This window comes from Oncorhynchus mykiss, chromosome 2 (assembly GCF_013265735.2).
Source record: "Oncorhynchus mykiss isolate Arlee chromosome 2, USDA_OmykA_1.1, whole genome shotgun sequence".
NCBI classification, from domain to species: domain Eukaryota; kingdom Metazoa; phylum Chordata; class Actinopteri; order Salmoniformes; family Salmonidae; genus Oncorhynchus; species Oncorhynchus mykiss.
The window spans coordinates 11402890-11417837 of NC_048566.1; the positions used below are offsets into that span (position 1 = coordinate 11402890).

At 46.8% G+C, this 14948-nt stretch overlaps 2 protein-coding genes across 5 annotated transcripts in view; both read left to right on the forward strand.

Annotated features, from left to right (window-relative positions):
• The first annotated feature begins 53 nt into the window (after positions 1–53).
• Positions 54–10824, forward strand: fbxo43 (F-box protein 43). The gene is made up of 6 exons (XM_036937994.1): positions 54–225; positions 1423–2510; positions 2817–3317; positions 5378–5480; positions 7309–7497; positions 10281–10824. Exons 2-6 carry the CDS (start codon positions 1489–1491, stop codon positions 10527–10529), a joined length of 2064 nt encoding a protein of 687 aa, XP_036793889.1. The 5' UTR covers positions 54–225; positions 1423–1488; the 3' UTR covers positions 10530–10824.
• Positions 10825–13316: 2492 nt separating this feature from the next.
• The window catches only part of LOC110510416 (regulator of G-protein signaling 22), a 42226-nt gene continuing 40594 nt past the window's right edge, over positions 13317–14948 (forward strand). For all 4 annotated transcript variants that reach the window (XM_036938016.1, XM_036938019.1, XM_036938025.1 and 1 more), the window contains exons 1-4: positions 13317–13452; positions 13843–13871; positions 14101–14163; positions 14449–14628. In XM_036938016.1, the coding sequence (XP_036793911.1) occupies positions 13431–13452; positions 13843–13871; positions 14101–14163; positions 14449–14628 (294 nt within the window). In that variant the 5' untranslated portion in view covers positions 13317–13430. The remainder of the gene's footprint in view (positions 13453–13842; positions 13872–14100; positions 14164–14448; positions 14629–14948) is intronic.

Below are 14948 nucleotides of genomic sequence, written 5' to 3' on the forward strand. Positions count from 1 at the left end.
GCATCGCGAGAAGTGGAGCGAGATGTGGAGTGAGACTTGCACCAGATTTGAAAACATCTCAGTCCTAAACACACACAGTTCATTAGGAGGACGAGGAGACTGTCGTCTGTGTACGGGTACAACACGATATAGCTCTTTGCAATGTCCGACATTTTGCCTTTTGGCTAGAAGTTTAGTAAACAACACTTCGAAACGGATTAACTTTCTTTCTGAAACAATAACTAGGTAAGTAACGTTAACTAGTTTTCTACGTAACGTTAACGTCTGTCTCAGGCTTGTATATATATATGCATTACATTTTAGTATGTATTTCAAGGTGAGTTGCTAACATTTAGTATATTAACTTTAAGCTAGTAATCCAATTGTTTAACAAGCAAAGCTAACTATTAATAATACAACAATGGACTCTACATTGCAATCACATTCTGAAATTGCAACTGCTTTTTAACATTTTTGTTTTTGACGCCAGCCAGCCAGCCAGTCAGTCAGCCAGCCAGCCTTTCAGCTATTTTTTATTTTTATTTTTTTATTTCACCTTTATTTAACCAGGTAGGCTAGTTGAGAACAAGTTCTCATTTGCAACTGCGACCTGGCCAAGATAAGGCATAGCAGTGAGAACAGACAACACAGAGTTACACATGGAGTAAACAATTAACAAGTCAATAACACAGTAGAAAAAAGGGGAGTCTATATATAGCCAGTCAGCTAGCCAGTCAGCCAGCCAGCCAAGCAGTCAGCCAGCCAGTCAGCCAGCCAGTCAGCTAGCCAAGCAGTCAGCTAGCCAGCCTTTCAGCTAGCCAAGCAGTCAGCTAGCCAGCCTTTCAGCTAGCCAGTCAGCTAGCCAACCAGTCAGCTAGCCTTTCAGCTAGTCAGCCAACCAGCCAGCCAGTCAGCCAGTCAGCCAACTAGCCAGCGGGCTAATGGGTCTCTAGGGAGAGAGAAGGAGCCAGTGTCCCCAGCCTCAGTCGATGGTTTTTTGGCGGTCGCAGTGCAGTTTTGAGCGGGCGACTGGGAGCCATGGAGATATCCAGCCGGAACAGTTTAAAACCCCCAAAACGACGGGATTTAAATGCCGTTTATCGACAGCATAGCAACTACGGAGTTGTTGTCACTGTCGTCGACTGCTAGTTAGCTTCTGGCTGTTTGTTTTATCCACTTGGAAGGTTAAAAGTAACTACTCTCATAACCTGTTAACTATTGACCACTTTTTAATTTTATAAAAAAAATAGATATATTATATATATCTAGATATATTTGTATTTACCAAAATTAAGTACAGTTTACATGTTTGTTTAATTTGAGCTAACTAGCTAGCTACATGAATTAACTTAAAGCTAACGTTAGCTAGTTAGCTAGTTTACAACAAAAGTGACGTAACCCTTTTTGTCTAACTGCATTGTTTTTCCAATTGTCTTCTCACAGATCAGTTTGAAACGCCAGACCCGTCAACCCGGTGAAATATCTGTGTTTCTACATCTGAAAGGGAGTATGGAGCACTGTCTCAGACCAGATGTCAATTTCCACAACCTCAAAGACCCGCAATATGGAGCTGGTCATGACAGCGGATACCTGGACAGCGGCTACAGCTCTAAGATTGAGAGCGGAGAGGATTTTGACCTCTCGAAGTGTTTATCTTCTGATGACGGTTATCACGAAACGCCTAAAGAGAACGTTTCACGGAAATGCGAACCTCTGTCACCCAGAAAGAACAGACGACAAGCGGGCGTCAGAAGTCCACGGAAAGACTTCCTGAAGGAGCAGCCGTTGAAGAACGGCTGGTGCGAAACGCCTAAAGTATCCAGGAGAGAGCCGTTGCTGAGAAGACGTCTCCTCGTGTCTAAAACTGCAGACGATACAGAAACGCCGCGCACTACAGGGACTGACTCGTCATCCAACGGGAGAACCGAACACGGCTCAACTGAGGTCTTTGACTCGCCGGGTGCCTTTACTATTGGCGCTTTGGCTTCAAGCACTTTAAAACCAGAAGACGTGCTTCTGTCCGGCAGGAAACTGCGCCTCCTCTTCTCTCTCGTAAAAACCTCGACACTCGAAGATGGCAAATGCAACATGGCCAACGTCACTCTCTTTGAGAGAAAGGCCTGTGCTACGTCGCTCTCAGATGCAGACCTGGAAGAGAGCGTCGGTCCCTCAGACCTCCTTACCACGGAGATGCCGGAGACCCCGCGCTATAGCAGATTAACGCCCTCGGCCAGAGACGACTTCCAGACTCCGGTCAACAACGACGTAGCGGCTAACCTCTCGGACAGCCTGAGTGTCCTGAGCACCCCTGCTCCTAAATACCACTTTGACACCCCGTCCTCCACCCCTACTCGTAAACACTACAACCGCTCTGTGTCTGAGGACAGCGGCTTCAGCTCCTTGGCTCTGGATAAATCCCAGGACTCCACGGTAGACAATGATGGTTCCTTCCAGGAGCTGCTGCTGCTGTCGTCGGGTAGCTCCAGGTGCAAGGAGACCCCCAGCAGGCTGGCTGAGACGATGAAGAGGAGGTAGGCTAGATGGCTTTTTGACTTCCGTTGAACGCCCTAGAACAGTGTTTCTCATCGCCAATCCTTGAGTACCCTCAACAGTATATACAAATGTGTGCTGTTTGGGGCGGGGGGGGGGGGGGGGTTGAGAAAGTTGAGTTGAGAAACTGTAGAACGTTTTTAGTGTTGTATGTTTATGGTGTTTTTGTAGCTAATAATTGTCATATTTAATAATTTTAGTTGTACTTGGTGTAATTCAGTTTGTTGCTTGCTTCCATTTTTTTTTCTGTGAAGTCGTTTATGATCATCAAAAATTCTGATCATCAGGTCCAGACTGGAGCGCCAGCGTCGCCTCTCCACTCTCCGAGAGGGGGGTTCCCAGTCTGAGGGGGACCGGGACGTGAGGAACCTGGCTGGCCACAGAACTCATCGCAGAGAGAAGAAGAACCTCGTATCCCAGGAACATCTGGAGCGCAGCATCTTCAAGGAGGATGACGACAGTGACGTCTTCCCGGATGTGACGCCGCCGAAAACAACAACAACAACAACCACCGCTAAGCTAGAGGACCTGTCCTTCACGCCGGCCCTGCAGATGGTCCGGGCCCTGTCCCAGAGGACATCCAGGATGTTGCTGGAGCGCACCAGTCTGGAGGAACTGCTGAGGGTCTCTGAGAAGGAGGCCTTCAGGACCACCATGCCCCTGGCTGGGCTGATCGGCAGGAAGATGGGCCTGGGGAAGGTAGACATCTTTACCGAGCTGAAGAGGAAGAACCTCAGACACATCCTGGCTAAGATTCTCAATCAGCTGTCTTCTGAAGATGTCTATAGGTGAGGATTTTAATACAGTATCTCCAGAAAATACTCATACCCCTTCACTTATTCCACATTTTGTTGTGTTTACAGCCTGAATTTAAAAAAAAAATGGATTTAATGTATGTTTTTGTTCCCTTACAATACACCATAATGACAGTGAAAACATGTTTTTTTTTAAATAGAAATTGTAGCAAATTTATTGAGAATTTTGGTCGGACGGCCAGCTCTAGACAGAGTCTGGGTAGTTCAGATATAACCTGTCAACTCTGATATAACCTGTCAACTCTGGGACCCTCATATAGACGGGTGTGTTTCTCGCTCTCTAAAATCAATGTCCAAACTGTTGAATTGGATACAGGTGGACTCCAATCGGGTTGTGGCGACGCCTCGCGGATGAGCGAAGGAAATCGGGATGCACCCGAGCCCATTTTGGAGTGTTATAACAAAGGGCTCTGAATACTTAACTAAATAAGACTTCTGCATTTCATTTTGATAAAATGTGTGGACGGATTCAAAACATGTTTTCAACTTTTTTTATTTATTTTATTTTATTTTTGACCTTTATTTAACCAGGTAGGCTAGTTGAGAACACCTTTATTTAACCAGGTAGGCTAGTTGAGAACAAGTTCTCATTTGCAACTGCGACCTGGCCAAGATAAAGCACAGCAGTGTGACACAGACAACAACACAGAGTTACACATGGAGTAAACAATTAACAAGTCAGTAACACAGTAGAAAACAAATGTCTATATACAATGTGTGCAAAAGGCATGAGGAGGTAGGCGAATAATTACAATTTTGCAGATTAACACTGGAGTGATAAATGATCAGATGGTCATGTACAGGTAGAGATATTGGTGTGCAAAAGAGCAGAAAAGTAAATAAATAAAAACAGTATGGGGATGAGGTAGGTGAAAATGGGTGGGCTGTTTACCGATAGACTATGTACAACTGCAGCGATCGGTTAGCTGCTCAGATAGCAGATGTTTGAAGTTGGTGAGGGAAATATAAGTCTCCAACTTCAGCGATTTTTGCAATTCGTTCCAGTCGCAGGCAGCAGAGAACTGGAAGGAAAGGCGGCCAAATGAGGTGTTGGCTTTAGGGATGATCAGTGAGATACACCTGCTGGAGCGCGTGCTACGGGTGGGTGTTGCCATCGTGACCAGTGAACTGAGATAAGGCAGAGCTTTACCTAGCATGGACTTGTAGATGACCTGGAGCCAGTGGGTCTAGTGACGAATATGTAGCGAGGGCCAGCCGACTAGAGCATACAGGTCGCAGTGGTGGGTGGTATAAGGTGCTTTAGTAACAAAACGGATGGCACTGTGATAGACTGCATCCAGTTTGCTGAGTAGAGTGTTGGAAGCAATTTTGTAGATGACATCGTCGAGGATCGGTAGGATAGTCAGTTTTACTAGGGTAAGTTTGGCGGCGTGAGTGAAGGAGGCTTTGTTGCGGAATAGAAAGCCAACTCTAGATTTGATTTTAGATTGGAGATGTTTGATATGAGTCTGGAAGGGGAGTTTACAGTCTAGCCAGACACCTAGGTACTTATAGATGTCCACATATTCTAGGGTGGTGATGCTAGTAGGGCGTGCGGGTGCAGGCAGCGAACGGTTGAAAAGCATGCATTTGGTTTTTTACTAGCGTTTTAAGAGCAGTTGGAGGCCACGGAAGGAGTGTTGTATGGCATTGAAGCTCGTTTGGAGGTTAGATAGCACAGTGTCCAAGGACGGGCCGGAAGTATACAGAATGGTGTCGTCTGCGTAGAGGTGGATCAGGGAATCGCCCGCAGCAAGAGCGACATCATTGATATAACTTTGTCATTTTGTTGAGGGGTATTGTGTGAAAATGGGTGAGAAACAAGACCATTTTGAATTCAGGGCTGTGAACACAACGAAACATGTGGAATAAGCCCAGGGCTATATGAATACTTTCTGAAAGGTGGGTGGGTGGGGGGGGGGTGTGTGTGTGTGTGCAAACACACATGTGTAATCAAAACGCTTGCTAGAACATTCTATTACCACGTCATTGTCATGACATTGTTGCGTGTGTTGCGTTCTCCTGGTCTACAGGGTCGGTCAGGTGTCCCGGAGCTGGGATGAGATCATAGTTCAGAACAAGATGTCCAGCCGCAGGAGGAGACACTACCTGATGGACGTCAAGGCCTCTCTGGAGGTGAGGTTGTCTCCTGTAACCGTGATTCAGCATTGATCTAGAAAAGCACTTTAGTCTGGGGCCACTATTATTAGTGTCTCAGTAGGAGTGCTGATCTAGGATCAGGTCCCGTCTGTCCATGTAGTCTTATTCATCATGATCTAGGATCAGGTCCCGTCTGTCCATGTAGTCTTATTCATTAGGATCTAGGATCAGGTCCATGAGTCTTATTCATCATGATCTAGGATCAGGTCCCGTCTCTCCGTGTAGTCATTCATTAGGATCTAGGATCAGGTCCCGTCTGTCCATGTAGTCTTATTCATTAGGATCTAGGATCAGGTCCCTTCTGTCCATGTAGTCTTATTCATTATGATCTAGGATCAGGTCCATGAGTCTTATTCATCATGATCTAGGGTCAGGTCCCATCTGTCCATGTAGTCAGTAGGATCTAGGATCAGGTCCCATCTGTCTATGTAGTCTTATTCATTAGGATCTAGGATCAGGTCCCATCTCTCCGTGTAGTCATATTCATTATGATCAAGGATCAGGTTAATGTAGTCATATTCATTATGATCTAGGGTCAGGTCCCATCTGTCCATGTAGTCAGTAGGATCTAGGGTCAGGTCCCGTCTGTCTATGTAGTCTTATTCATTATGATCTAGGATCAAGTCCATGTAGTCTTCGTCATTAGGGTCTATGATCAGGTCCATGTAGTCTTCGTCATTAGGGTCTATGATCAGGTCCATGTAGTCTTCGTCATTAGGGTCTATGATCAGGTCCATGTAGTCTTCGTCATTAGGGTCTATGATCAGGTCCGTGTAGGGTCTAGGATCAGGTCCGTGTCGTCTTAGCCGGTAGGGTCTAGGATCAGGTCCGTGTAGGGTCTAGGATCAGGTCCATGTAGGGTCTAGGATCAGGTCCATGTTGTCAGTAGGGTCTAGGATCAGGATGTTAGGTTGTGGATCAGGTCCATGTAGGGTCTAGGATCAGGCCCATGTAGAGTCTAGGATCAGGTCCATGTTGCCAGTAGGGTCTAGGATCAGGTCAATGTAGGGTCTAGGATCAGGTCCGTGTTGCCAGTAGGGTCTAGGATCAGGTCCATGTAGAGTCTAGGATCAGGTCCATGTTGCCAGTAGGGTCTAGGATCAGGTCCATGTAGGGTCTAGGATCAGGTCCATGTTGCCAGTAGGGTCTAGGATCAGGTCCATGTTGCCAGTAGGGTCTAGGATCAGGTCCGTGTTGCCAGTAGGGTCTAGGATCAGGTCCATGTTGCCAGTAGGGTCTAGGATCAGGTCCATGTTGCCAGTAGGGTCTAGGATCAGGTCCGTGTTGCCAGTAGGGTCTAGGATCAGGTCCATGTTGCCAGTAGGGTCTAGGATCAGGTCCATGTTGCCAGTAGGGTCTAGGATCAGGTCCGTGTTGCCAGTAGGGTCTAGGATCAGGTCCATGTTGCCAGTAGGGTCTAGGATCAGGTCCATGTTGCCAGTAGGGTCTAGGATCAGGTCCATGTTGCCAGTAGGGTCTAGGATCAGGTCCATGTTGCCAGTAGGGTCTAGGATCAGGTCCATGTTGCCAGTAGGGTCTAGGATCAGGTCCATGTTGCCAGTAGGGTCTAGGATCAGGTCCATGTTGCCAGTAGGGTCTAGGATCAGGTCCATGTTGCCAGTAGGGTCTAGGGTCCTACTGAGCCTCTTTATGAATACAGCTCCAGTCAATGTTCTATATATTTATATTTAATACAGGGCTACTTTCACCAACACAGTGTGTGTGTGTGTGTGTGTGTGTGTGTGTGTGTGTGTGTGTGTGTGTGTGTGTGTGTGTGTGTGTGTGTGTGTGTGTGTGTGTGCAGCTTGGCAGTGCAGTCCATGTCCCTGATGCAGAGACCAGGTTGACCCTGCTGAGCCGGTCTGTCCTGAAGTCAGTCCAGGCCCAGTCCAGGACCCCCAGTACCAGCATCCGCGGTACCCCCCAGTCAGGAACGGGCACTTCAACCCCCGTCCAACACAACTCAGCCAGCAAACAGGACCTGTTCATACAGGTGAGTCCCCTGTATCATGTTATGTGGCCCTACGTTTCAGGTATATTTAATAAAAAATAAGACATTAGTTTATGGCCGCGGTGAATTAAAACAGCATTCGAAACACACATCCAACTAACGTCGCTATTTTAATGATGCCTCGTTTATCAAGTCAGCCAAATGTGGATCCTTCCCTGTAGACAAGGACACTAGCTCTGTTGTAGTGGATCCCTCCCTGTAGACAAGGACACTAGCTCTGTTGTAGTGGATCCCTCCATGTAGACAAGGACACTAGCTCTGTTGTAGTGGATCCCTCCCTGTAGACAAGGACACTAGCTCTGTTAGGTTGTGGATCCCTCCCTGTAGACAAGGACACTAGCTCTGTTGGGTAGTGGATCCTTCCCTGTAGACAAGGACACTAGCTCTGTTGTAGTGGATCCCTCCCTGTAGACAAGGACACTAGCTCTGTTGTAGTGGATCCCTCCCTGTAGACAAGGACACTAGCTCTGTTATAGTGGATCCTTCCCTGTAGACAAGGACACTAGGTCTGTTAGGTTGTGGATCCTTCCCTGTAGACAAGGGCACTAGCTCTGTTGTAGTGGATCCCTCCCTGTAGACAAGGACACTAGCTCTGTTAGGTTGTGGATCCTTCCCTGTAGACAAGGACACTAGCTCTGTTGTAGTGGATCCTTCCCTGTAGACAAGGACACTAGCTCTGTTAGGTTGTGGATCCTTCCCTGTAGACAAGGACACTAGCTCTGTTGTAGTGGATCCTTCCCTGTAGACAAGGACACTAGCTCTGTTAGGACACTAGCTCTGTTAGGACACTAGCTCTGTTAGGACACTAGCTCTGTTAGGTTGTGGATCCTTCCCTGTAGACAAGGACACTAGCTCTGTTGTAGTGGATCCCTCCCTGTAGACAAGGACACTAGCTCTGTTGTAGTGGATCCTTCCCTGTAGACAAGGACACTAGCTCTGTTGTAGTGGATCCCTCCCTGTAGACAAGGACACTAGCTCTGTTAGGTTGTGGATCCTTCCCTGTAGACAAGGACACTAGCTCTGTTATAGTGGATCCCTCCCTGTAGACAAGGACACTAGCTCTGTTAGGTTGTGGATCCTTCCCTGTAGACAAGGACACTAGCTCTGTTGTAGTGGATCCCTCCCTGTAGACAAGGACACTAGCTCTGTTGTAGTGGATCCTTCCCTGTAGACAAGGACACTAGCTCTGTTAGGTTGTGGATCCCTTCCTGTAGACAAGGACACTCGCTCTGTTAGGTTGTGGATCCTTCCCTGTAGACAAGGACACTAGCTCTGTTGTAGTGGATCCCTCCCTGTAGACAAGGACACTAGCTCTGTTAGGACACTAGCTCTGTTAGGACACTAGCTCTGTTAGGACACTAGCTCTGTTGTAGTGGATCCCTCCCTGTAGACAAGGACACTAGCTCTGTTAAGTTGTGGATCCTTCCCTGTAGACAAGGACACTAGCTCTGTTAGGTTGTGGATCCCTTCCTGTAGACAAGGACACTAGCTCTGTTAGGTTGTGGATCCCTTCCTGTAGACAAGGACACTAGCTCTGTTAGGACACTCGCTCTGTTAGGACACTCGCTCTGTTAGGTTGTGGATCCCTCCCTGTAGACAAGGACACTAGCTCTGTTAGGTAGTGGATCCTTCCCTGTAGACAAGGACACTAGCTCTGTTAGGACACTAGCTCTGTTAGGACACTAGGTCTGTTGTAGTGGATCCCTCCCTGTAGACAAGGACACTAGCTCTGTTAGGTTGTGGATCCCTCCCTGTAGACAAGGACACTAGCTCTGTTGTAGTGGATCCCTCCCTGTAGACAAGGACACTAGCTCTGTTAGGTTGTGGATCCCTTCCTGTAGACAAGGACACTAGCTCTGTTAGGTTGTGGATCCCTCCCTGTAGACAAGGACACTAGCTCTGTTAGGACACTAGCTCTGTTAGGACACTAGCTCTGTTAGGACACTAGCTCTGTTAGGACACTAGCTCTGTTAGGACACTAGCTCTGTTAGGACACTCGCTCTGTTAGGTTGTGGATCTTTCCCTGTAGACAAGGACACTAGCTCTGTTAGGACACTAGCTCTGTTAGGACACTAGCTCTGTTAGGACACTAGCTCTGTTAGGACACTAGCTCTGTTAGGACACTAGCTCTGTTAGGACACTAGCTCTGTTAGGACACTAGCTCTGTTAGGACACTCGCTCTGTTAGGTTGTGGATCTTTCCCTGTAGACTAGGACACTAGCTCTGTTAGGACACTAGCTCTGTTAGGACACTAGCTCTGTTAGGACACTAGCTCTGTTAGGACACTCGCTCTGTTAGGTTGTGGATCTTTCCCTGTAGACAAGGACACTAGCTCTGTTAGGACACTAGCTCTGTTAGGACACTAGCTCTGTTAGGACACTAGCTCTGTTAGGACACTAGCTCTGTTAGGACACTAGCTCTGTTAGGACACTAGCTCTGTTAGGACACTAGCTCTGTTAGGACACTCGCTCTGTTAGGTTGTGGATCTTTCCCTGTAGACTAGGACACTAGCTCTGTTAGGACACTAGCTCTGTTAGGACACTAGCTCTGTTAGGACACTAGCTCTGTTAGGACACTAGCTCTGTTAGGACACTAGCTCTGTTAGGACACTAGCTCTGTTAGGACACTCGCTCTGTTAGGTTGTGGATCTTTCCCTGTAGACTAGGACACTAGCTCTGTTAGGACACTAGCTCTGTTAGGACACTAGCTCTGTTAGGACACTAGCTCTAATCTCTGTTTTTATATTGTGTTTTCCGTCCTCCTAGGTGGCCAAAACCCTCTTCACCGACGAATGTCTGAAGCCCTGCCCTCGGTGCCGACACCCTGCTCGGTGTCACCCGGTGAAGATGGAGGCCGTGTGTAGCAGCGTTGACTGTGGATTCCAGTTCTGTACCGGCTGCCTTTGTGCCTTCCACGGATCCAGAGAATGCGCCAGCCTGTCGGCCAAGAGACGTAGCAAGATGGACGTTCTTCCCGGGAGCGCTCGGAGCAAACGCAATGTCAGGAGATTGTGAATGTGTTTTTTTTTTTTAATTAATTTTTTATGTTTCGTTGTTTTGCAATTATTTGTACTTCCTGTCCCCTCTTTTTTTTAAAATGTGTTTAGCTTGGATATGTTTTTAATTATGGGTCGGAGAGGAGCTGAGAGAGGAGAATCAATCAGAGATGAAATGGCTGCTGAATGCTGGGCTCCTCCATCGATGTTACCAGAATGTTGTTTTCTATTCTCAACTGAATTTCCATGGTTTTTATATCAATATTTCTGTACATTGTCTACATTTATTTTAATAAAGTTGTACTTTTTACATATTTTATTTGCCGTTGTCTCATAGGCATGTGAACAGGGACAAATCGTACGACACCGGCGCCGACGCTCGTCTTGTGTGGCAGGGCTTGCGGACCACAAAGGGAGGCCCAGCCGCGAGCTGCCCAGTGACACGAGCCTAAACCAGACGAGCTAAATCACTTCCTATGCTCGGCTTCGAGGCAAGCAACACTGAGGCATGCATGAGAGCATCAGCTGTTCCGGACGACTGTGTGATCACGCTCTCCGTAGCCCGACGTGAGTAAGACCTTTTTAAACAGGTCAACATTCACAAGGCTGCGGGGCCAGACAGATTACCAGGACGTGTGCTCCGGGCATGTGCTGACCAACTGGCAGGTGTCTTCGCTGACATTTTCAACATGTCTCTGATTTGAGTCTGTAATACCAACATGTTTCAAGCAGGCCACCGTAGTCCCTGTGCCCCAAAACACAAAGGCAACCTGCCTAAATTACTACAGAACCCATAACACGTCTGTAGCCATGAAGTGCTTTGAAAGGCTGGTCATGGCTCACATCAACACCATCATCCCAGACACCCTAGACCCCACTCCAATTTGCATACCATCCCAACAGATCCACAGATGATGCAATCTCTATTGTACTCCACACTGCCCTTTCCCATCTGGACAAGAGGACCACCTATATGTGACAATGCTGTTTATTGACTGCAGCTCAGCATTCAACACCATAGTGCCCTCAAAGCTCATCACTAAGCTAAGGACCAGGGGACTAAACACCTCCCTCTGCAACTGGATCCTGGACTTCCTGACGGGCCGCCCCCAGATGGTGAGGGTAGGCAACAACACGTCTGACACGCTGATCCTCAACACTGGGGCCCCTCAGGGGTGTGTACTTAGTCCCCTCCTGTACTCCCTGTTCACCCATGACTGCACGGCCAGGGACGACTCCAACACCATTAAGTTTTCCAACGACGAGACAGCCTATAGGGACGAGGTCAGAGACCTGGCCATGTGGTGCCAGGACAACAACCTCTCCCTCAAAGTAATCAAGACAAAGGAGATGACTGTGGACTACAGGAAAAGGAGGGCCGAGCCACGCCCCCATTCTCATCGACGGGGCTGCAGTGGAGCAGGTTGAGAGCTTCAAGTTCCTAGGTGTCCACATCACCAACAAACTAGAATGGTCCAAACACAGTAAGACAGTCGTGAAGAGGGCACGACAAAACCTATTTCCCCCTCAGGAAACTAAAAAGATTTGACATGGGTCCCGAGATCCTCAGAAGGTTCTACAGCTGCACCATCGAGAGCATCCTGACCGGTTGCATCACTGCCTGGTACGGCAATTGTTCGGCCTCTAACCGCAAGGCACTTCAGAGGGTAGTGTGTACGGCCCAGTACATCACTGGGGCCAAGCTTCCTGCCATCCAGGACCTCTACACCAGGCGGTGTCAGAGGAAGGCCCTACAAATGGTCAAAGACTCCAGCCACCCCAGTCATAGACTGTTCTCTCTACTACCGCACGGCAAGCGGTACTGGAGTGCCAAGTCGAGGACAAAAAGGCTTCTCAACAGTTTTTACCCCCCAAGACATAAGACTCCTCAATGGGTAATCACATTGGCTACCCGGACTATTTGCATTGTGTGCCCCAACCCCTTTTTTACTCTGCTGCTACTCTCTGTTTATCATATATGCATTGTCACTTTAACTATACGTTCAATTCCATACTACCTCAATTGGCCCGACCAACCGGTGCTCCCACACATTGGCTAGCCGGACTATTTGCATTGTGTCCCCCCCCCCCCCCCCCCAACCCCTCTTTTTACGCTGCTGCTACTCTCTGTTTATCATATAGGCACTGTCACTTTAATCATATCTACATACTACCTCAATCAGCTTAACTAACAGGTGTCTGTATAGAGCCTCTCAACTGTATATATGTACATGCTACCTCCAATCAGCCCGACTAACCGGTGTCTGTATATATCCTCTCTACTGTATAGAGCCTCTCTACTGTATAGAGCCTCTCTACTGTATAGAGCCTCTCTACTGTATGTAGCCTGTCTTTTTACTATTGTTTTATTTCTTTACCTACCTAATATATATTTTTTTGTACTATTGGTTAGAGCCTGTAAGTAAGCTACACCTGTTGTATTCGGTAAATAAACTTTGTCAAATCAATGTGTTTTGTATAACACCGCTGTTTCGAAATATTTATTTTTGTCGTTATGGCGCCCTCTACTGGTTGTCGTTCACTTGACTCGCACGCACTGAGAAAGTACCACGGTCTATTTCCTCTCTGAAATAGAATACATGTCGGTGTGCATATTAACGTGCTATGGTTAACCATCTCTACTTTACAATGAGAAGACTGAATAAAATGCAATATATTTAGTAGTTTTAAAACTGGATAAACTAGCACCAGTTATTGTTTCCTCAGCGTCACGAGTTTTACTGCTCCCCTCTTCTGTGATTGAGTTCACTTCCATAGCAACCCCCTCTGTCGGTAATTACACACTGAACGGTCTGGTGACGGCGGGTCAGAGGTGTTCAGGGTTTAGGTATAGAGCCCCCTGGCTGCCGTTTCTGGGTGAATTATAACTAAGGACAACTGAAGTACATAAAAGTGAAGAATGTTGGGGAAGATTACAACAGGTGAGTTCCGGGAATTCTAGAAAAATCCGAATTAAAACTCTGCGGTGAGAGAACTTTCAACGTTAAAAACAACTATGATCTTCAATGCGTTCAAGACAACTAAGAACTGGGGGTGAACACTTTGTGACTGGGGAAAATCGTTTTGAACGGTCATCCAACTCGGAATTTTAAGTCGGGAACTCGGGCCTCTTTCTTGAGCTCTGAGTTCAAGATCCCCGACGTCATGATTTGAGCTCGTTTTCGGTTGTCGCTTTGGACGCTTTGGAAGTCGGGGATTTCCGAGTTCCAAGGACGTCTTGGACGCTTTGGAAGTCGGGGATTTCCGAGTTCCCAGTTTATCTGAAGGTGGCATCAGTTGTCTTAAATTTTATTTTTATTTTTCTTCCATAGATCCACCTTACCTTACCATCGATAATTTTGTGAGTAACCTATTTATAAAAAAATATATATATTTTAAAAAACGAATACCTTTTTCTAAACGTTTCAACATGTCACACTATGGACTACTGTACTGTTACTTGAACAACTTTTAATATGACTTTATGGGTCTCTCAAGGGATTTAAAGTGAATGCTGTAGCCCCCCCCCCCCCCCCCATATCAACACATTGAAAACGAATTAACCGATGTCTTCTGTTCGATGTCCACAGGAGGACTGTCTGGCTTCTGATGATGTTCTGGTGCACTTCTTTAACGACTTCCTCAGTCTACCTGTAAACACATCCGGTCACATTTCTACTTTGCCATATTATTTACTTTATTCAGTAACAAAAGTGTTTATTTTCACCGTGGGATGAATGCCAGAACTTTTGTAAAGCACAACGATGTTGAAAATTGTTATTATGCTTGTGGATTTGTCTTGATTTCACCTTTCCTCAAACGGTTGATCAGATTTTAAGATCATTCACTAATTACATGGGCTACCTCTTTCTCTGTATCTATTCTGTCAGATTCTGAGAAAATAATGTCCCATATGTCCCGGTTTCCTTCCAACCCAGTCGTTCCCTGAGTGTGTACAGTACAACCAGGCGACTGGTGTGTTTGAGGTGGTCAGTGATGCAGCGGAGGCTCTGTCTAGGAGGATCAGGTCAGCCCTGCAGTACTTTAAATCACAACCTCTCACGGACCCAACAGAGCTGACTGCTAGACCTGTGGTGGACAACCGCTACACTGTTCTGGTCAGTTCACATTCTCCTGTTCCTTTATGGAATGTCATCTTGATATAGAATACTGCATTGTGGGGTGGGGGGTGGGGTGGGGTGGGGGGGGGGGGCTTCCAAGTGATTATTTCACTGTACTGTTTTAACACCTATTGTATATTGTTCAATTGACAAATCAACTTTGATTTTGATTTGCCAACCACTACATTGCCCTCATAAGTTTTAATCAAACTATAGAGGATTGCTTTAAAAATGTTTTAAAAAAATGCTAGTATTTTCAAGTTTCTCATCAGATTAGTTGGTTGATTTAATGAAATTGAGTTTTATGAACTCAGACA

Excerpts from the sequence above, each read along its gene's own strand:
- fbxo43 (XM_036937994.1), top strand. The coding sequence starts at position 1,489 with ATGGAGCACTGTCTCAGACCAGATGTCAATTTCCACAACCTCAAAGAC. Across the intron at positions 2,511-2,816 it reads GCTGAGACGATGAAGAGGAG|GTCCAGACTGGAGCGCCAGC; the intron begins GTAGGCTAGATG and ends TCTGATCATCAG. Across the intron at positions 3,318-5,377 it reads TCTTCTGAAGATGTCTATAG|GGTCGGTCAGGTGTCCCGGA; the intron begins GTGAGGATTTTA and ends CCTGGTCTACAG.